We start from the raw sequence: 21848 nt of genomic DNA on the forward strand, positions 1-21848 counted from the left end.
TTAAACTTCTCAAGCGTCGTCTCTGCCATTCGGGCTGCAACAATGAAACAGCACAGCTCAGTAGGCTGCTCGCAGCCTCAGTTTCCCTCTCACACTCCTGGAAGCTGGGACTGGCAGAGCCGGTGCCCGGTGAAGGCTCATCTGCTGCCTCAACTTCTTGCTAGAACCTCACAGGGCAGGGGGGCCGGGGCGTTCTCCGCCTGGTTCCCACAGGGCACCGACCCTGCCCGCCCGAGAGGGCTCCATCCTCGTGACATAAGGCCTCCTGCCGGCCCCGCCTCAAATGCTGCTCCACTGAGGACCGGGTCCCAGGGCAGGAAATCCAGGGAGACGTGGACAAGTTCACGGCAAACACACTGCTAACAACCGATGCGAAGCCCCCCTTTGCTAAGCACCTCATATCTGCGGCACCCCGTCACGTCTGCGTCTGTGTCTCTGATAGACTTTCGGGTGCGGGTCATGTGTTCTCCCCTTCTCCTGTCTCGTTAACTTTGGGTATTGACATTATCACCCAGTCCTCATCCAATCAGTCAAGCATCGGATGTTGGGGTTATCATCCGACAGTTGGGTCAGTGAAGATCCCATCACTGAGGTCTGGGCCCTGTTTGCTTCCTCTAGGTAGCGTTCTAGTGTCTGTCTGCCTGTTTTTGGTTTTTGGCAGGCCGTTCAGTTTCTGAGCCGCTTTGATCTTGTGGGGCTTCTTTTCTAGGTTTTAGGTCTCCTGGTTTGGAGCAGCCGTTACTCTTGGGCTCGCTCTGTCCTACGACCGAAACATGAGCTCTCCGAGTGCTTCTGCCAGCGCCCTGGGCACTCAGCAAGGTCTCTCCACTTGGCTGGTTGGACCTGGGTGAGCGCCAATGTCAGTTCTGCCGGCAGGCCCGGTAGTGCGTTCTCTGACCTTGGTAAGGTGATGGTGTGGGGCGGCCCAGGTTCAATGCACTCTCAAAGGAATGCGAGGCTGCTCCTAAGGAACCAAGTCCCCATGAGTGAGGGCTCCATGCACTTTACTTTATAAAGGTTTATTTATTTATTTGAAAGGCAGAGTGAGAAAGAGAGAGAGAGAGAGAGAGAGAGAGAATCTTCCATCCACTGGTTTACTCTCCAAATGGCTGCAATGACTGGGGCTGTGCCTGTCCAAAGCTAAGAGCCAGGAGCTTCTTCTATGTCTCCCACGTGGGTGCAGGGGTTGGGCCATGTTCCTCTGCTTTCCCAGGCACAGTCACAGGGAGCTGGGTCAGAAGTAGAGCAGCCAGGGTCAAGCTGGCACTCCGACGTGGGGTGCTGGCCTTGCTGACAGCAGCTTGACCTGCCCCAACCCATAGCTTTCAGTCTCCCCGGCTGCCGGGACCCCGCCTCCCGCCCAGCCCAGTGAGCTGCGTGCGGTCAGCCTGGGTTTCCTCTCTTGGGTGCCGTGATCCAGAAGCTGCTTCTAGGGGGAAGCCGGGGGCAGTCCTGGGGTTCCCCTTGTTTGCTTTCCTTCTCTCAAAATCCTTCACTCACCTCGGACCCAAATCTGAAACCAGTTGTTTCATACACTCATCCCGGCTTCGTACGCGTTAACGGTAGGCAGGCAGGTTTGGCGCTGGTTACACACAAGGCTGGAAGCAGGAGTCCAACTTTATCATCAAAAAAAGAGAAAAAATTCGTTTAACCAGTCCCAAAGCTTCCACCGTACAGACCAAGTCAGCAGTGAAGTCTTGACAGAAACACGATGGGTGTTATTCAGCCGGTCTGAGGATGACCTAGAGGAAGCCGGGAGACTTATTTACTGTGTTGTCTGACTCCCGGAGCGACTGTCTCTGCAGAGGGGAAGGGGATAATAAATACAGCAACAATGAACTGAACCAGGAAGAGGAACACGCTCCCAAAGCCCTGACGGACGTTCCGGGGAGCTCAGTGCTTAGCGTGAACAGGGAGCAGCCTCACCATGAAAAGCTGGGGCTCCTCCCCGCCCAGCCCCCGCCGCCAGCAGATCCAGCCGGCGCCCACCGTCCGCCCCACCCGTGGGTGCACTGCGCCTGCGTGTTGGGATGGAGCCTCGTGCCCCCAGCGTGCAGAGGCTCTGAACGCTCAGGGGCAGCCCTCGGGGGAGGGGGGAGGGGGGAGGGGGACAGTGGTTGGCACTAAGTCACTTTCACCCAAAGTATGAATTCAGAACAAAGGAACCTGTTCAAGAGCTGTGACCAGAGACGGAAGCTCCTCTGGGAGCCTGCCCTGCAGTCCCGCCCGACCAGGAGCTGGGCGCAGGTGTGCTCGTCCAGGCTGGAGCAGGTGGGGAACCTGAACAGGTGCGGCTGACCTGCTGGCTTTCCACATGCGCACCGACTTCCCCGATGGGAGGCGCAGGTCGAGTCCTGCGAGGTTGGACACCGTTTTCTTTCTTGTACTCTGGGCGTGTGCGTGACTCAGGGAGAAGCAGCAGCCCCGTCTGTCGCACAGTACACGTGGAATCCGTGCGGTTCAAGGCCGTAAGCGTTCCCAGGCGACTCAGAGGCCCACAGGCTGGTCCTGGTAGCGAAAGCAGAGCCAGGTGTCTGCCCGCAGCTCTGGGTGCGAGACGGCTTTATAACATACCATGGCGGTTCTGCTCCCTGAGGCAACTCTGAGCTCCAAGGAGGGAGCTGTGTGCCAGCCATGGAGAAAGGCGGAGTGACGGCGGGGGCGGCCGAGGCCCCACTCTGGCACGAGAGGCTCTGGCTGCTTGCAGAGAGATCCCATCAGCAAACTAAACAGTGATGGGCTCTGACCGGGAGCTGCCGGGGCTGTCAGGACAGATGCTCACGGCTCACGGCAGAATGCCGATTGCCCCGGCAGCACCAGCCTGCTCCTTGCACGGCCTGCCGGCTTCCTCTAGCCGGCTGACCCCAACCCTACTCTGCTACCAGAGCCGCACTGTAGAACACAGCCAGAGAGGGGCCCGCCCGAGGGGCGAGCGGGGAGAAGGCGTGCAGGAAACCACCAGGGCGGAGGCGGTGAAGTGAGCTATAAAGTGAGCTCGGTCTCCGTCATGGGCCTCTGAGGGTTCTCCAAAGAGGTGTGATGATCACCTGGGCAGGTGCTGGAGGAGGGGTCTCCCAGGAGAGGAGCTGTGCCCCGCCCCCGCCCCGGCATCACAGAGGGCCCAGGACGCCCAGCAGCTCCCGGTGCGGCTCGTCAGCTCCCCAGGTGACCCCTGCGCTGCCTGGCCCTGCCAGGAGGCCTCGGCGGCGGAGGGGTTGACCCCGCGAGTCCCCCTGAGCACAACCAGATAAGAGATCCTGGCTGCCGCTCAGCACAGGCCCCGGGCCAGGCCAGACGCCCAGTAAAATGTCTGTGGGCTGACTTCACCGCGCACTTAGGGCTCCTTGCATTTTTTATTGGATGGCTCTTGAATTTTTTACGCCTCTCCCACAGGGATGTTTCAAAGATTCACGAGCTATTCAGAGGCTGTTTCAACATTCTCCAAAGAACTGGGCTGCGTGGAGTGTACCTTTTCCAAGGGGCTTGAGAGCTGCGATAAACACAGACTATTTATATGCAGGAAGCATGGATTCCAATTTATCCTCAGCGCCTTCCTAGAAGGCCTGGTAATGCCCAGAATTACAGCTTTTGAAAGGCCTCACAGCCACTCCTTCGGGTGTGCAAGGAACGTGAATCAGGGGTGCTTTGGGCGATTCTGAAAACAAGCGCCAGAGAGAAGCTGCGGCCCCAAACCGGTCTCTACCGACTCCGAAGGAAAAGCTGAGTGGCTTCCCGTGTGTGCCGAGTTTTCTCTTTGGGAAACCAAGGAGAGCTACTCTTTTACTAAGACTGAGTATCTCGGCTGTTGCATACGCGCTGGCGGACTTCCTCTGCCGTGTTAAACCCCGACCTGGACCACGCCGCCTTTTCTAGAAAGCCGCGGGGTGGCGGTGAGCGGGAAGGAAGCCCTGCATCCCCACTTCCCTGTTTCCCTTTAGCGCCCGAGGCTTCCACATTCACATTCTGGTGTCCAGGGAGAGGCGGCTTTCGGCCTCCATAAATCCCTGTTTCGTTTCTGGCGAAATGTTTTCATCCGCGAGGGAGTTCCTGGCCCTTGGAGAAACATCACATCACTCACGAGGCTCGCTCGCAGCAGCTGGATTGGCGGATAGGACCGTGGGCTGCTCTGGGCAGGTGCCAGAGAGGCGGGTGTGGCCCTAGGGGCCGGCTGATGTCGCGAAGGCAGAAGGTGCTAATCAGAATTCAAGACAACGCCACAGGAAGATACCCTGTTTCCCCTGATTTGTGATAACAGGACACAGAATACAGAAATAGCAATGTAAATGAGCACACTGGCATTTGGAGGTTAGCTATTTGTCCTTTTTTGTGAGTTACTTTGTGTATTTGAAAGGCAGAGTTACAGAGAGAGGGAGAGACATAGAGAGGTCTTCCATCCACTGTTTCACTCCCCAAATGGCTGCAACGGCTGGGGCTGGGCTGCTCTGAAGCCAGGAGCCAGGAGCTTCCTCCAGGTCTCCCATGCAGGTGCAGGGGCCCAAGGACTTTTCTTCCTCTGCTTCCCCAGGCACATTAGCAGGGAGCTGGATTGGAAATGGAGCAGCCGGGACTTGAACCAGTGCCCGCTGGTTACTGTCTATAGCTCTTGTACTCCTGAGGAGCGGTGTCCTGTTTACTACTTGTTGAATTCTTCATTAGTGAGGGACTAAGCTTGTGATTATAAAGTAAACTGAAAGTATGTCATTGCAAAAATTAAAAGAAAAAATAAAAAAGCAAGGAGGGATGGAGAGTGGGGAGGGAAGTAGCATTATGTTCTTAAAACTGTCTATAGGAAACACACGACATTTGTTCTCTCTATGTAAATTTAAAAAGAAGATACACAGGTGACAAGAAGCAAACAACAGGACAATGTCGCAGTCTGTGGACACCAATCTCACTCCGGGAGACAGGACCCCACGTAACTGTGGATCCGTGCTTGGATGGCCGCCCTGAGTTTTGGTTCCTGGTCGCTTCAGGTTGCCACGCTCTTCCATCAGAGCCGCTGGCCGGGTTCGCTCCCTGCCCTGCCCTGCCCTGCCCAGGCGTCTCGGTCGGTCTCAGGTCTCAGCGACGAGGCTTCCCTCCATGTTGTCCTGGTTTCCTGCAATGCCGAGGATAAGCGCTCCGAGCAAAGGCGTCTGTGATTTCTCACACCAACACCTGCCCCTGGGCTGGGCTCGTGGGCCGTGCTGTTGATAACGGAGTGGACTGGGAGCGTCCATCCCAGCCTGGACCTCAGCCGTGACAGCAAGCACAGCTGGCTGCTTCGCTCATCCTTAGCTCTCATTTTCTTGAGGTGCGTTTTGCTCTACGATGTCCTTGAGGTCCTGATGCGTCCTTTACGATGTCCTGGTGGGGTCAGGTCCCTTTATGAGAACCAAACATGCAGAGTAAAAAAAAAAAAAAAACCAGTCACATGACCGTAATTCATTTGTGACGGCAGCGTCACTCAGGGGCGTGGGCGCTGAGTTACAATCTTTGGCTGCACTTTCACAATGCGGGCATTAGGCCGGCTTTCAGGCCCAATTGATCCACTAATCCCTGCTTGCCAGCTCATCGGGACGCCAGAGCCGGACACGCAATCTCCCATGCGTAGGTGCTGTGTCCCCTGCCCAATTTTCCTCTGCCCTGTCCCATCTTCCACCCTCAGGGAACCCCACCCGTGGAGCCCTCCCTACCCCGGCTCTGGGCTCCTCAGGACCAGGGGGTGGCTGCGTCGCACCCTCCTGGCTAACAAAACACAGGGGAGTTCCACAGAGTGCAGCTGAGGCCAAGCTCCCGTGCGGAGAGACAGACTCAGCCGGCACACCCAGACTCCGCCCTCTCCCCTTTCTCCTGCCCGGAAAACGGACCTGTTGCCCAGTGGTGCCACAGCCACCTCAAGCGGGGACCAAGTCACACACAGGGCGGCTGAGTGGGAGAAAGGGAGGGGAACTGGTTCTCCAGCTGAGACCACTCTGCCACCCTGGACACTTGCTCTGGACACGGCAGATCCTGGTCAGGCTTCCAACGGGGCCCTGCAGATTGGTGGGGAGACTGGAGCCACAGATGTCACAGGTCCAACGTGTGTGACACGTGCTCGGTTGACAGCCCTGGGCAGGGCGAGCCGTGGGTGCAGCCGGGCAGCCTGGGGCTGGTCCCTGGAGAGGAAGGGCCTGAACCTGGCTTTGTTTGGCTTCGTGCTGACTCGGAACAGCAGGAGGGGATTTGGCAAGTTCATGGAGACATGGAATTAAAGGGTAAGTGCATTTAAGTGCAAAAATGCTTTTAATCCATGCATAGTGTTTTCTCTATGCATTTCCTATAGTGTGCATTTTTCTATAAACTTTTGAAGACCCTCATGTGCATGATTTCAAGGTGAAGTATTTTGCACCAAAAAAATCTTCCGTTTAATTCCATTTTGCAGAAACTTTCCGAGGTGCCCCTGTATATCCTTAGACGTGTTCTTCCTAGCGCTGGGCTGGTGGTGGTTAAGCTCCCTTTGACTGTGAACTGTGTGGGAACCTGTTAAAAACTCGGTAGTGGGGCTGGCACTGTGAAGTGGTGGCTTAAGTCTCTGCTTGCGACGCTGGTGTTGTCAGAGCACTGAGTCTTGCTTATTCTCCCAGTGCAGCGCCCTGTTGACGCACGTGGGAAAGCAGCAGGTGACGGCCGAAGAGCTGGGCCCCTGCCACCCATGTGGGAGACCCAGATGGAGTTCCAGGCTCCTGGCTTCCGTCTGGCACAGCCCTGGTTGTCGAAGCCATCTGGGGTGTGAAACAGCAGGCAGAAGATCTCTCTCTGTGTTGTCGCCTTTTAGATAAATCAATAAACCTTAGAACACGCAAGCCTCCGAGTACCCTCCCAGGAAGACGCACAGACCGACACGCGCGCACCAGCCCCAGCCGCCCTGAGCTGCCTGAACGCGCCCGCTGGGCTGAGGAGCATCATTAAATGAGGAATTTGCTTGATTTTTAATTTTTGTGCACTTTGGGATACTCGTTCTACTCCGTGGGTTCTTACCGCCAATTCTGAATCGCTCTCATCTCATAAACCACTTGCAGCAAGGATAAAAATACAGGGAGAACCGTGCAAACCGCACGGCACGGGTGAGACGCGGAGCGTCCCAAGTGGACACACCGCGGAGACGGGGCCCCAGCCGCCGACCTCCGGCCAGCAGGTCCACCTCCACCTCCAGGCTTCTCGAGCGTCACTCTAGAAAGCTTTCTCACCGCCCTGCTTTTTCATTTTAAAATCAATGAGAGATTTTATGTTTGGTATTTCTTTTCTTGAAGACACTTGTACACCTGTCACAGCCCTGCCTTCTCCCCGTGCAGCTGGAGCGAATCCCCCCGCAAGGAAGGCCCATGATGCACACCCCGGCCCTGTCCTTGAGGGAGCTCCCACTCTGAGACCACAGTTGGCCCAGCAGCTGCGTGCACCCCCACGCCGGCCACAGGAGTGTCTGCTCGGCCAAAGGGGATGCAGAACAAGGAGCCTACGGCAAAACGCCCTCCGCTCTCCCTCTCCACGGAAAGCTTGCACTCCCAGGTGTCAGCAACAAGAGGTTTGCTGTGTCCCAGGCGGAATCCACGCAGGGCACCGTCCCCTGCTCACGCGGGGGTTTCCAATGCACAGAAATCCATCACCGGGGCCTGGCGGGGCAGGGGCACTGGGAGGGCCGGGGAGCAGGTGCTGGGTTTTGGGCTCCACACAGTTCCCGGCTGCACCAGCTGGGCAGAGTTCCCAGTCTCCTCTGTGTAACGTGAGTGATGACTGTGCTGCCCCGACGTGCTGAGGCGTGTGACGGGCAGAGAGGAAGCGCTGGGCAGGCACCAGCTGACGTCATTCACCAGCTTGGGTGGCGAGGCCGGGAGCTGGGAGCCGGGGGCCGGGGGCCGGGGGCCGGGTCTGTCTCAGAACACACGTGGCACACGCACACCCCTCCCAGGCACTGACAAAAAAAGGCTGTGGGGCCTGCACGGGTGTGCAGCAGGGCCTCTGCCAGGCCCTGTCTGGGGGCAGCATGAGCCGACTGTGAACACTGCAGCTGCACCTGCGCGGTGCCATCCACAGAGACAAGCGGCCTCAGCCTGGACTCCGCAGCTGCAGGCCAGGTGCACGTCCTGTGCAGCTTGGACTGTCCCGCAGGGCTTGTGAATCCTTCACTGTTGGCCAGAAACCCTGAGCCTCACTGGGCCGGGCAGGGAGGCCGCCGGGCAAGTGTGGTGACACAGTTCACGTCCGAGAAGTCCAGCAGGAGGGGACTGCGAGTGAGGGGTTGGGGGGCCTGGAGGCAGGGAGCACGGAGGGGACCCTCAGGGGCACAAAGCAGACCTGCGCTCGCTCACCTCTGCACCGCGCGGCCGCGGCTTGCCTCCTGCCTGGTGTTCCGCCGTGAATCAGACATGCGGCTTGTCTTTCCCACCCTAGGGCCCCCGAGACGCGGGTGAAGATCCTGCTCCAGTGCAGTCTCCCGGTCCCCGACAAGTCGGATTCAGTGGAGCTGGGAAGGCCTTGGAATCTGCACTTCCAGCGACCTGCTGCTGTCTCAGCCGGGGCGTCCCTGGATACGCTCAGAGACACGGGGAAGTGCTCGGGCCGCCATGTGCTACCCAGAGATCTCAGAGTCGCAGTCTCAGGGCCAGAGTGTGGCCCAGTGGGATGAGTCGCCGCCTGTGACGCCAGCGTCCCACGAGAGCACCGGTTCGAGTCCTGGCTGCTCCACTTCCAGTCCAGCTCCCTGCTGATGGCCTGGGAAAGCAGCAGAGGACGGCCCAACTGCTACCCAGGTGGGAGACTCAGAGGGAGCTCCTGGCTCCTGCTTCAGCCTGGGACGTTGTGGCCACGTGGGGAGTGAACCTGTGGAGGGCAGCTCTCTCTTAGCTCTGCCTTTCAACGAAAATAAATCTTAAAAAAAAAAAAAAAGTTCTCTCATTTTCTCCAGATGACCAGGCTGTGCCCAATTTGTGTACTTCCTGAGTTTGATGAGAAGAAAACACACGAGAATCAAGGTAATTATATTTCCATCAGAGCTCTGTTCTGATCAACCTGCAAAATGCTAAATAAGATAAAATATAAGAACTGGAGACGCGCGAGTGAAACGGCTCTGTTCTGAAGACAGGAGGAGTGAATGCATGATGCCCAACGGCACTGCGGGAAGTGAGCGGAGCGTCCCGGGGCAGCCGTTCCTCCAGGGAGAGGAGACCGCCAGCGATAGCAAAGGGAGCCGACACGTCGCAGGCAGGTTTTGGAGTAACAGGCGCGCCACAAACAGAACACGGAGCTGCTCTGACTTGGGTCTGAGTTTCCGGATGCGGAACAGCTGTGTTCTTGTTCCGGTAGCGTGAGCTCCCCCACGCGCATGCGCAGTACAGGGCCATCAGCCGTCAGAACATGTCCGTGTATTCTGTGGAAACCTAATATTTGAATAACGACAGTTATCTCCCCGGTCCAGGGCAGACGTGTGTGCGTTTCCCAGGCCTGTGCGAGTTACTGTTAACCAGGGCAAGTGCCCTGGGTCCTCCAAACACCCCTCCGTCACCTTTTCTGCCTGGTGTCAGCTCACTCGTCACATGGAAAATGTGATAATTAGGAATATACAAGGGTGTTGTGCAACACGCCCTGGAGAACTGGGACCTCCTTTTGTGAGCTTTTCTGTGCCTGATTCCATTCCTAGATTCACTGCTGGCCCCACCCCCCACCCCCACGTCCACACAGGCCCGCGGCTGTGTGCGTCCAGGTCGCTGTGCTGCCGTGTCGGCGGGGCCTTTGCTATGAATTCCATTCTGTGTCTGTCGGCTGTAGCCAGGCTCAGAGTCAAAAATGAAAGTGATTCCGTTTTCTAGATCTTTCCTCCCTCGGAGAAGAAAGACAGCTCTGTGATGGCAGGGGTTGCCTGGTAACCTCCTGCTACCACCTCCTGCCTCCTGTTTGGCTCAGGTGTCAGGGCCCCTGGCCCGGGGAGGGGGAGGAGGACTTGGCTCACCTGAGGCCTCAGCGCTGGCCCAGGGCACTCACATCTTCTGTTCTCGCCCAGGCGTGAGGATTGCACCTCGGGCGGGCGTGAACTGACTGTGCAGAGAAGCCTGGGTGGTGACGCATAAGGCAGGCACTTGTGATCCCAGAGTGTGAGCTCCTGCCGAGTGCAGTAGTGGGAAGACCAGAGCTGAAACCACGGAACCTTCTAGAGAGGCTTCTAGTTCTCCGCCACAAGACTTGCACCTGTTTGATTCAGAAAAGGGACGAAGCTGTCCGGGCGCTCAGCCCCGGCCTCCGGGCCCACGTCGCACTTGCTCCCAGGGCCACTCAGTCGCTCACCCAAGAACTGTGTCTGAGTCTGAATTAAATTACGGCCCCGTCTGCAGTCAGGGGCGCAATCATAAGTGACGACGCGAGTGTGGCACGGAGGGATCCAGACGCTGTTTGAGGTCAGGGCAGAGCAGGGTGAGGGCACAAAGGCAGGGCCTTCAGCGAGGAGATGGGCACAGGAGCTGGGTTTGTGAGCTGAACCCCCAGCAGGACAGTCGGAAGGTGAGGGCTTCTCCATAAGCGATGGTAACTGGCAAGGCCTGGGTCCTCACGGAGGGGCTGTGGAAGCATAAATAGGAAACTCACGGGGGGCAGGGAGGGGCAGAGGCCTCCCACTGGACGAGAAGTTTCCAGAGAGTGTGCAGCATGGGTGTGGAAGGTGCCATGGCAGCAGACCCACCAGGGGCCGGGGCAAACTGGCAAGGCCACGTGTGCCCCCGACGCCACGGCTGGGCCAGGAGCTGGGCCCAGGGACTGCGGCTGCCCTGCCCACTGATGCTTCTGCACGTTGTGGCCTCCCAGTCTAAGACCCCGGGGGCAGGGGCTGGTCACGCGCTCAGACTCAGCTGCAAGGGAAGCTGGGAGTTTGCAGTGTGTGCGTCCCACGACGCTGAGCACCCAGAAGCCACCATCAAGGCCACCCTCACAGGGGAGGGAGGGGTGGCACAGGCAGGAACAGTCCCAGGTGCGGAGCTATGCAGAGGGCGCCTCTCACATGGCCCTCCTGGTTCCCTGGGCCAGGTCTGGAGGGAGGCTGCACCTTCGTCCCGGGCCGGCCTTTCACTGGGTTAGTGCCATCGAAGCATGAAACAGCTGCCAGCGCTCCCACCCTCTGCGGGTATCCATCACCGGCATCAAGACGCGCTGCACCACTTCCTCTGGGCTCAGGACTGGCGTAGAGGCTGCTTCATGACAACACCCGGCCCGGGCCCTGCTTGCCTTCCTCTGCCTGTGCAGGTGGACGCGTCACCAGGCCGCCGGTGGCTGCAAGCTGGCCCGGGGAGCCTTCTGTTCCCGCGCCCAGAGGACAGCCCGCTGGGGGCCCGGGTGCTTCTACTCCTGGTGGGGTGTGAGCAGGCGCCTTGCTCCAGCGCAGCTGCAGACGGGGCGACGGAGGTGGCCAGGCCTAAAGCAGCAGCCGTGCAGCGGGAGGAGCCGAAACGGAGCGGCAGCTGAGGCCCCCACGACGGGGAGGGGCGTGGGAAAGGGCACCGGGCACGCGGCTTGGGCTCCTCCAGCTTTCCCGAGACCTGACAGCTCAGCTGAAGTCATTCAGTTGGGCCTTGAACTCTTAGAGTCGGGGATGCCCGTTCCAGGGAAGCCACTGACAGGTGCCTGGGGCTCCCGGCCCTGAGGCCACCCCTCACAGCCCACCTGGCCACTGTGCCCTACCACATGGCTCACCGGGCTGCGTCTGCCCTCCGTCTCGCCCCACTCCGGGGCCTCTCAGGCCCTCCTGGGAGACTCCCAAGGCCTCCCCTCCTTCCGGGCAAACTCAAGTCGCCACTGGCCCAGCTTCCTATCTGTCTCCGTCCGTCTGTGCAGCCATAACGAAACGCTCAAGGCTGAGCCCACTGAAAACAGCAACAGTCCTGGAGGCTGGGAGCCCCACCTTAAGGGACTCGTAGGTTCCATCGTGCAGCGAGGTCCCGGTCTCCACTTCCAAGATGGCGCCTTTCTACCGTGCCCTCACCCGGTGGAGGGCGGAAGCGGAAGTGAGCCGGCGGAAGCGGAAGTGAGCCAGCGGAAGCGGAAGTGAGCCGACAGCTGCAGCGGAGGGTGGAAGCGGAAGGGAGCCGACAGGTGCGGCCACCTCTGCAGTTAGGGCCGCAGTCGCATCCACAAGGGGAGGAGCCCTTGCGACCCGGTCGTCCCATAAAGGCCCGAGGGCTTCACACCAGCTCCAGGCCCCCTAGCTCCAACAGTGGACTTTGGAGACACATGCAACCCACAGTGCCTTCCACTGCACTTCCCCCTTGCCCTTTAAGAGATTGCTTTAGCTACTTAAAAGGCAGATACAGAGAGAGAGAGAGAGAGAAGAGAGAGAGAAAGATCTTTCGTCTGCTGGTTTGCTCCCCAAATGCCCACCCCTGCAGGGCTGAGGCCAGGCTGAGCCAGGAACCAAGAACTCCGTGTGGGTCTTGCATGTGGGTGGCAGCACTCAAGCCCGTGAGCCCTCATCTGCCACACCAGAGACCACCCCCATCGCACCCCAGGACGCATTAGCAGGGAGCTGGATCAGAAGCGGAGCTGGGATTTGAACCGGGTACCGGGATATAGGATGTGAGTGTTCCAGGTGGCGCCTACTCGGCTGTGCCACAGCACGCACCCCTGCCCTGAACTTCTAGTACCTCCTGGGGACCCTGCCACCTCGGCGTCTCCTCTCACAGCCTCGAGACTCGGTGCTCATCACCCACTGGCCTCTCTGGTCCACTCTGCTGTCAGCACTTCAGCCAGGAACCAGCTCTGTCCTGCTTCCACGCCCTGGCGCCCTCTGCGTCCACGCTGGCGTTGGCCAACGTGCACAGGTGAGCGGCCACAGATCCCGACGCTGCCCTCGTCTCACTGAGGCCCGGGCTGCACCCTCAGCCGTGCAGTCTCTTCCTGTCACCTCCAGATGGAAGTCATAATAGCTATGACATGAGCACACAGTTCTGTTTGTAAAAAGTAAGTAGATTGAAATGGAAAATTAAGAAAAAGTACTTGGTATATTCCAAATGATGTCCACGCAACCAATTCATTTCTTTGTTTGCCTTTGCCCCCAGTAGGTAGAATATTAAACCAGAGAGGCAAAGCTTTAAAAATTCCTTTCTTGCTAGCCTGGAGCAGAAAATATGAACACAGGCAATTTTAAGAAATGCATAGAGCAAATTTGGGGACTTCAATTTCCTTAAGCTATCCTTTTTAAATAGTAATAAGGAGAAAATTACATCTTTATTTTCATTGACCTCTAACTACCCATTAGCATTTCCTTCAGGAATCATGTAGGCAGGGAACTTACCTGTGGGTTACAAACAATACAAACTCAGAATTTTTTTTTTAAAAGATTTTATTTATTTATTTGAGAGGTAGAGTTACAGATAGAGAGAAGGAGAGGCAGAAAGAGAAGTCTTCCATCTATTGGAAATGGCTGCAATGGCCAGAGCTCAGCCTATGGAGAGCCAGAAGCCAGGAGGTTCTTCCAGGTCTCCCATGTGGGTGCAGGGGCCCAAACACTTGGGCCATCTCCTGCTGCTTTCCCAGGCCATGAGCTGAGAGCTGGATCAGAAGAGGAGCAGCCGGGACTAGAACCAGCGCCCATATGGGGTGCTGGCACCCAGGGAGGAGGCTTAGCCTACTATGCCGTAGCACCAGCCCCACAAACTCAGACTTTTTTTTATATCTGTTAATGTTTGGGCAGATATCCATTTGCTTCTCGTTATTTCGACATGAGACCCACTGTTAGATTCTGTTATTTAATGCATAGAGAAACATATATACACACACATGCATGTATATATGCCACATCAGAATTGTGAAAACTCTTTGTAACTGTATGCAACTGCTTTAATTTGTTTTGTGCATTTACATAATTCTGGGAGCCTATGGCCTTCATTGAATTGTCAAAGGGATACAGGACCCAAAAAGAGTTAAGCAGGTTCCTTTCAATCTGCTTTACATAAAAGCTAAGCTGACAATGGCCCTCGTGCCGAAGGTGAGTCATCAAGAGGCGTTCTTGAACGTGGTGCACACGTCACGGGCTCCGGCTCCTCCAGGCTCCTCTTGGGCCTCTCCTCCAGAGGTGCACTGTGGCTGGACAGGTTCCCACGCTGGTTGTGAACACAGCACGACGCCCACCTCTCCACACCAAGGGGCTGAGTGTGCAGTGCCCCTGCACCCCCAACAAAGTGGAGAAGGAACGAGTCCCCCCACTCCCCAGGGCTCAGCTGAGACCGAGGCAGGGTTTGGGATGGGAAGACGGGCAGAGTGCGTCACACAGGAAGGACCCCGTGTCCCAGGGACGGAGCAGGGTGGGGGGGGCGGTATTGGCACAGACAGGATGAGAGCACAGGAAGTTCTCCAGTGCGGTGCCAGCAGGGGGAATGCTAGGAGACCCCCAGGTTCTGGGATTTGGGGACCGCGGGTGGGGAGGGGTCCCAGGGTGGAGGCGGAGTCATGGGTGCCCCTAGGATGCCAGGTGGGATCACAGAACATGAGCTTTGGTGCCTGCCCCCCTGATTTGACTGAATGCAGTCAGGGGAAGGTCAAGGCTAGGACTCATCAGGGACAAAATCGTCCTTTCCTTGGGAAATCAGAGCACAATTTTGTTTTCACTAAATCTCTCCTGGGGCCAGCACCATGGCTCACTTGGCTAATCCTCCGCCTGTGGCGCCGCATCCCATATGGGTGCTGGGTTCTAGTCCCGGTTGCCCCTCTTCCAGTCCAGCTCTCTGCTGTGGCCCGGGAGTGCAGTGGAGGATGGCCCAAGTGCTTGGGCCCTGCACCCCATGGGAGACCAGGAGGAAGCACCCGGCTCTTGGCTTCAGGACAGTGCAGCACCAGCTGTGGCGGCCATTTGGGGGGGTGAACCAATGGAAGGAAGACCTTTCTCTCTGTCTATAACTCTGTCAAAAAAAAAAAAAAAGACACTCAATGTAATAAAATATTTACAAAAAAAAAAAAATCTCTCCTTAGTGGTCCCCGAAGTACCTACAAATGCCCAAGTTGGGGTGTTGGTTGCCGATGTCAAAGCCAGCGTGAATAGGGGCTGCAGGTTCCACGTTTCCGGAATGCTGGGCAGAACGTTTACAGCCACACAGGTACTGACCTGCGCTGGGCTCGGCAGGAGGACGGCGCGGGCGGCAGGCAGTGCAGGCGACAGGCAAGCCTCCCTCGCCCCTCCAGCTCTCCCGGTGACCTGGGCAGCTCGCACCCGAGACGAGCGACTGCAATGCCAGCGAAGGTGACGAGTCAGTCGCCACGTCTCCATGGACTAACGCCACTTGGTCACGTCAGCCACAATCTGGTGGGGACGCCGCTGGACACAGGGTGCCCCCAGGGGCCGTTTGGGGACTTGGGACCTTCTGTCTGGCTCTGCTGACCACCAGGCCCTGGATTTCTCCGTACTGGAAGTGAGGATCGCCGGGAAGTTTCCTTCATCCCAGCTCAACGCAGCTCGTGTCACCCTGGCTCCCATCCCACAGGCCCCGTGGCCATGGGAGGCTGGGGGACGGCCTCGTGGCCCGCGTGGGAGAATGGCTCTGTGGGGACACAGGGCCCCTGCCAGCTCCCTCCTGCAGCAGGCAGAGGTGGGCCGGGACAGAGACGGCCCAGCTGGGAAGCAGTGTAACGGGTCCAAGTGTGTCCTCAGATCGACCTGTCCTGCTCGTAACCGCCGTGAACGTGACCTCATGGAGAAGCAGGGCCTGTGTGGACACAGCCTCGTTAGACGAGGCCATGCGAGGTCTGTGGGGGCCCCAAGGCCACCGGCTTGTCAGGGGTGGACACGGACACAGATGCACCAGGAACCTGTGTTGTCCCAGGACCCCCGCCTGCCCCCATCACGGACTGTGGCTGTGACAGTCCAGAGTGAAAACCCCTGCCTCTCCTGTTAGCTGTGCTGTTTGGGGACCACAAAGGACCCTGTCCCGAACCATAGAATGGGTGCCGACTCGGCTGGTGGGCCTTGGGTGGGGCTGTGGGCGAGGGCTGGCTGGTGGGTGCTGGCGGGGCTGTGGGCGAGGGCCCGGCTGGTGGGCCTTGGGCAGGGCTGTGGGCGAGGGCCCGGCTGGTGGGCCTTGGGCAGGGCTGTGGGAAAGGGCCCGGCTGGTGGGTGCTGGCGGGGCTGTGGGCGAGGGCCCGGCTGGTGGGTGCTGGCAGGGCTGTGGGCGAGGGCCGGCTGGTGGGTGCTGGCGGGGCTGTGGGCGAGGGCCGGCTGGTGGGTGCTGGCGGGGCCAGCACTGACCCAAAGGTACATGGGGTTGAGCTCACACAGCCCTGCTCAGCAGAGAAGGCCCAGCCACCCGGGGGGCTCACGCACTGCTTGTCCCATGTCCCCCGTGTCAGCGCTGCACACGTGCCGGCCCCCAGTCCAGCTGGTTCCCTCTCGGCCTCTGGACTTTGGGTTACAGAGCTTCTCAGGCCTCCAGCTGGGTGTGGTCTCCCCAAGTTGCCCCCCCACCCAGTGTTCTCGCAGTCCCAGGGCAGGGTCGGCCCAGCAGGCTGCAAGGTGCCCCTGGCAGCTGGGAATGGCTCGGCCCATGACTTGCTGCCGTGGGGCTGGCGCCGTGAGTTGCAGGAGTGTGGGAGTGAGAAACAGGGCCAGTGGCGACACAGTGCACTCGGTGAGCAGTGACCGCGCCACGGCCACTGGTGTTTCAGAAGCCGTCACAGCAGCAAGAACACGGTCATGCTGGCCTCCAGGCGGCCTTGGCGGGAGCCATGGGTCCGTGAGCCACCTTTCGCTTTTGTTCCGCCTTAAAGTTTGGCTGTGTACAGAAAACACGCACACGCTGAGCAGGTTAAAATATCCAAATAAAATTTACTGCAACTTCCGTAGAATTTAATTTGTGCTACAAGACACGTTGCATAGGAAACTATGTAAAGCCCTGAGGAAAACATCCATGGTTTAAGGTGCAACTGGTATGTTTCTTCTTTGAGGGAGGGAGAGAGGGGGTCTCTGGGGAGAGGGTGGTGAAGCGGGACGTCAGGCTGTGTCACGTGTGACGGGGGTCTCTGGGGGTCTGGCCTTTGAGTCTGGGGTCTTCGGTGCTGGGAGGGTGGCTCCGTGACTGTGGCTCAGCCCTCAACCGGGACTGCATCGACAATACCATGCAATCCACGAGTTTCAAGATCTCAGCTCGTGGGGATGAGATTCAGGGACCCCCCCCCCACCAAAGGGTGCCCCCGGGAGGGGACAGGGCGGGTCCAGGCACATCTCCGGGGCTCAGCTCCCTCTGGGCACCTTCCAGCCATCAGCCCCACTGCTCGCTGCCTTCAGAGATGCCCCGAGCACAAGACAATGGCGGGGTTCAACACGGCAGGCTCCAGGCTGAGCTACGACTGAGTTGCTGCAAGCTGATTCCCCAAGCTCCTGGTTTTCCAGGGGACGCCCTGCTCGGATCGTCTTTCTGTTGGACAGAATGTGGTTCCTCCTGTGCTGTGTACTTCCGGGGAGAGCTGGGTGCACCGGGAGGGGAAGGCGGCTGGGTCTCAGTGAGATGAGCGGTGGGATTTGGCACACGGCGGCCGGCGCGTGGGCACATCAGCACAGGGTACCACCCGGAGCCGACCGGGACATCTGTGGGGGCCTGAGGTGGGCTGGAGGCCACCAGGGCTCGGATTCGGCAGCCACGTCCTCCTCCTGTCCCCAGAAGAGGCGACGGACTCTGTGGGAAGTGGTCCCCGGCCCCCTGCAGGGGGACAGTGCCCAGGCCACCCAGGGCTGCAAAGGTCCCGCCGCTCACAGCAACGCCCCCCACCCCCACCGCAGCTGCTCTCGACGCCGTCGGCAGCAGCGTGTCAGAGCAGTCACCTGCCCACAAGGGGCCCGGCGCCCACTGCGGCGCACGGAACACCCCCCACCCCCAGTCTGCGATGACCGCGGGTGAAAGTGAGGCCAAGGAGACAGAGCAGGAGCAGGGAGCAGGGCTGGACTTCAGGGAAAACGGGCGTGATTGTGGCCACGGCCTCTCTGCAAGGAGAGGGCGAGAGGGTCCGGTGGGCGCCGGGTGCTGACATCGCCCCAGCGGCCCTTAAATACCTATGTACACCTGGAACTTAATTTAAAAAGGCCTTCGAACAATATAAAAACCAACAGCATCTGCCCCTATTTTTTTTCCAAACCTTTATGCTCCATTAAAAAATTAGATACCACCTTTCTCATATGTTCCCCTCATTCATTAAAAAACGTGATTTTCCAATTCAATGTACACTGAACACACAGAAAGCTATTTGATTGGCAACGACCTGCAGTAGAAAACCCGCCCCTCCCCAGCTCCGTAGTGACTGCACCGGCACCGGGGCACCCGGGCACCTGGCGGGCGGTGGGCGGGCTTGTGCTCCAGGCATGGGCGGGGAGGGGCGCCGCTCAGATCACCAGGTCCTCGTGGTCTGAGGGGCTGAAGGCGGCCGCCCTCAGGACGTCCAGCGAGTTCACCAGGATCAGAGTCCCCGTGAGGTGCTTCCAGCGCTTGGTGATGGGGTTCTTCATCTTGTCCAGGCCCATGTGCAGCTCCTGGATGACGTCGCGGTAGCTGTCCCCGATCTGGTGGCTCCAGGTGAGCAGGAAGTCGTAGGCGGGTTTCCACATGGCCTGGGGGGGGCGGAGTCACGAGAAAGTTAGGGGCCAGCGAGGGGTCCCGTCCTGCTCCCTGCTCCCTGCTCCTGCTCCTGCAGGCACCATTTGCGACACTGTTCTTACGTGCCAGGGAGCAGAGACAGCTCCCCGACTCTGCTTCACCCCTCCAACGTCCCAAACAGCTGGGACTGAGCTGGGCCAAAGCCCCGGGCCCTGAACTGAAGCCAGGTCACCTGAGGGTGGCAGGACCCAACTGCGTCAGCCATCACCTGCTGCCTCTCAGGGTGTGCCGGGACTCAAACCCAGGCACCGGATGTGGGCTGCAGGTGTCTCAACCTCTAGGCCGGACGCCACCCCCGTGATACCCCTAGAAGTGAACGAGCCCACTGGGCAGACAGGCGGGGCCGCCCTGGGGAGACCAGCCCACATCCGGGGAAGCACACAGCAGGGCCCCGAGGACGCGCCCCACACCTGGTGCCGGGTCTCGCTCCGGCTCCTGCCTCCGGCTTCCTGCCGACACACAGCCTGGGAGGCAGCAGGTGGTGGCTCACGAGATCCCAGCAGCACTTTGTAGTGGTGCTGTCCCTTTAGAAATGCCCCCGGCTTTGGGTGGGCTCCTGGGAGACACCCAGAGAGAAATGGGTCCTTGGGGCCCCAAAGATGCCCCACTCCCGTGTACGGGTGGCAGCCCAAGGTGGGATCAGCGGGGGCAGGAGGTCTGCTCGTGGCGGCCGCCTTCCCACCCTCGGCGCCAGGGCCCCCAGCCCGTGCCCCCGAGAACGAGGGGCCCTGGGCGCGAGGCACGCGCGTCCCCATTTCGCCTCATCGCGCCCCCCTGCTCACGCCGTGAAGTGGCCCTTCCTTTACTGCTGCCCTGCGCGGTGGGGGAGCCGCGGGCAAGGGGCCCTGCTCACCTCGCTGTCCACCACCCCGTTCCTGTCCCGGTGTGGAGACTCGTACGCGTCCATCTGCTGCTTGGAGACCTTGGCCAGCTTCTCAGCCAGCTCCCGCCAGCGCTGGGCCACCTCGACGGCCGTGGTCAGCAGCACGAAGTCCTGGATGAGTCTGACCACCAGGCCCTGGCAGTCCATCTTCAGTAACGCCTGGGGAGACGGAGGCACAGGTGAGGCAGGCGCAGGCGGGCGTAGCGCCCTGGGGGAGGGCTCTCTACCCCGATGGCTCCCAGGCATGGGAGCCGTGCCTGGGCGCTCCCTGGCATGGCCCGACTCCTGGGGAAGGGAGCATGCACCGGGCCCTGCGGGCTGAAGGGCAGCCCTGTCTCAGGTTCACGTCCATCCGGAAACTCAGGACGGGACTTGCAGAAGCAACTGGGTAAGGTGAGGCCGTGGTGGACTGGGCACGACAGGAAGAGGAAGTGGGGGCAGAGGTGCGAGGGCAGGCGGAGACTGGACCATTCGGCCACAGCCCAGAGCACAGGCAGAGGCCGGCCGGCAGAGGCGCCCTCACAGCCAGGAAAGATGCCCGTGGAGACACGCGTGGCCTCCGGGACTGCTGGAGAGTCAGTGTCTGCCCTTCACCCCCACGTGCATGGCCGTTTGTCTGGGCAGCCCCAGGAAGCGAACAGCCGTCTGCCCTGACCCCACTGGCACGGGGCAAGGCGACGCCGCTGTCCACACCGACAGCACGGCCTGCAGCCACGGGAGCCTGGGAGGATGAGCGGAGCGGACGCAGAGCCGGGGGCTCGGACAGGGGCTGCGGCTGAGACCGAGCCCAGGAAGCATCAAGAAGACACAAGGGCCACACCGAGGCTGAGGCTGCCCCAAGAAGCCCAGCGGCCACACGAGAGGGGCCCGGGGGCCGGAAACAGGACTGGGGTCCCCGACTCAGCGGGACTGCCAAGACCACCTGCTCTGACTCAAGCCTCTCCCTGCCTGAGTGGGGGAAAGCCGCATGTGCCCAGAGGTGCCCGGCTCAGAACACACGCAGACCTGAGGAATGCAGGCCCCTCCGGAGCCCTGCCCAGACCCCGCCCAGGGCAGCCACGTGGACAGAGGGTGGATGAGAGGCCGAGCGGCCAGTGCCAGCAGGGGCGCCGCTTTGACTTGCTCACGTGGGCTCCACTCGCCCAGCTTCCAGCTCAGTGCCGCGCAGGTTTCTTACAAAGCTGCCTGCGCTGTCCACAGCGGCAGTTTGTGCAATTAAAAAAAAAAAAAACAAAAAAAAAAAAAACAAAAAAAACTGCAAATCTGGGGAGCTCACCAAGTCTTAGCAACAGAAGCCTCAAGCTCTGGGCACCTCGTCCCCGTGGCCTCCTGAGTTCTGAGCACCCCCAGGGACGCACAGGTGCGCCAGAAAGCACCCTGCTGATCGTGGCTGGGAGGGGCTCATTTGAGCCAGCCCAGGGCGACCACACTCTGTGGACAAGGGGACAGAGGACGGGATTCTGGCCCAGTGGGCTGCTTGGCTCTGCATGGCGCCCGATGGCAGCCCCTGCCAGCCACACATGACACATGCACAGACCTGAGAGACGCACTCAGGAAGACCCAGCACAGTACACTTCTGGGTTTTGCTGAATGCCGACCCAGCCTCCGTTCTCGGGGGGATCCCGGACCAGACACCACACTGCCCACGCGGCCCAGCCTGCCCCCTCCTCTCCCACAGTCACAGCCAGAGCGGGAGTCGGGGCTGCTCAGAGGGAATCCCCAGGGACTTGTCTGTGTGCAGAGCGGGGGGGGGGGGGGGGGGCGCGGGCGCTTGGCCGAGCGGTGCAGGCACCCACTCCCCTCCTGCAGGGTCTGGGTGTGGCCTCTGGCTCTGCCTCCCGGTCCGGCTTCCTGCTGCTGCAGGCGAGGGCTCCAGTACTCCAGACCTTGCCACCCACATGGAGAACCCGGATGGAGCTCCCGGCTCCCAGCCTTAGCTTGGTCCAGCTCAGGCTGTAGCAGGCATCAGTGGATGGGAGGTTTGCCTCTCACATAAATGAACAAATAAATGTTTAAATAAGGCAAATGCACAGCTGTCTGTTAACTGCCTCCTCCTCTGCAGGATAAGGTAGACTTCCAGGTCCCAGAGAGTCCCCGGGTCCCCCCGCGCTGTCTGCAGCTCTACTGCCCCCTTGGTCCTGTTGGCATATGCCTGTTCCCATTGGCATGTATCTGTCCCGTTAGTGTGTGCCTGTTCCCATTAGCGCGTGCCTGTCCCGTTTCAGCCCAGCTCTAATCCCTAATGCACCTCCCCCCACCTCCATTTGGGTGTTCCGGCACCTCCTTCCTCCTTCTCAGAGAAAAGTCCCCGAGAGCCCCCATCTGGGGAAGCCACCTCC

At 59.6% G+C, this 21848-nt stretch overlaps 1 protein-coding gene and 2 long non-coding RNA genes across 4 annotated transcripts in view; all 3 read right to left on the reverse strand.

The window, feature by feature from the left end:
* Positions 1–883: 883 nt before the first annotated feature.
* LOC149127243 (uncharacterized) lies at positions 884–2908 on the reverse strand. The gene is made up of 3 exons (XR_016231163.1): positions 2167–2908; positions 1501–1616; positions 884–1229 (listed from the first exon to the last, which is right to left on the reverse strand). It is a non-coding gene; the product is annotated as an uncharacterized LOC149127243 (long non-coding RNA).
* Positions 2909–8299: 5391 nt separating this feature from the next.
* Positions 8300–12912, reverse strand: LOC149127244 (uncharacterized). Its single transcript, XR_016231338.1, has 3 exons — positions 11900–12912; positions 9965–10200; positions 8300–9395 (listed from the first exon to the last, which is right to left on the reverse strand). It is a non-coding gene; the product is annotated as an uncharacterized LOC149127244 (long non-coding RNA).
* A 3875-nt stretch (positions 12913–16787) lies between these two features.
* The window catches only part of SH3BP4 (SH3 domain binding protein 4), a 70253-nt gene continuing 65192 nt past the window's right edge, over positions 16788–21848 (reverse strand). For both annotated transcript variants that reach the window (XM_051834149.3, XM_089328882.1), the window contains exons 4-5: positions 19480–19668; positions 16788–18580 (exon numbers count right to left, since the gene is read on the reverse strand). In XM_051834149.3, the coding sequence (XP_051690109.3) occupies positions 18356–18580; positions 19480–19668 (414 nt within the window). In that variant the 3' untranslated portion in view covers positions 16788–18355. The remainder of the gene's footprint in view (positions 18581–19479; positions 19669–21848) is intronic.

This window comes from Oryctolagus cuniculus, chromosome 3 (assembly GCF_051225735.1).
Source record: "Oryctolagus cuniculus isolate XC-2025 breed Fujian yellow rabbit chromosome 3, ASM5122573v1, whole genome shotgun sequence".
In the NCBI taxonomy this organism is placed as follows: Eukaryota; Metazoa; Chordata; class Mammalia; order Lagomorpha; family Leporidae; genus Oryctolagus; species Oryctolagus cuniculus.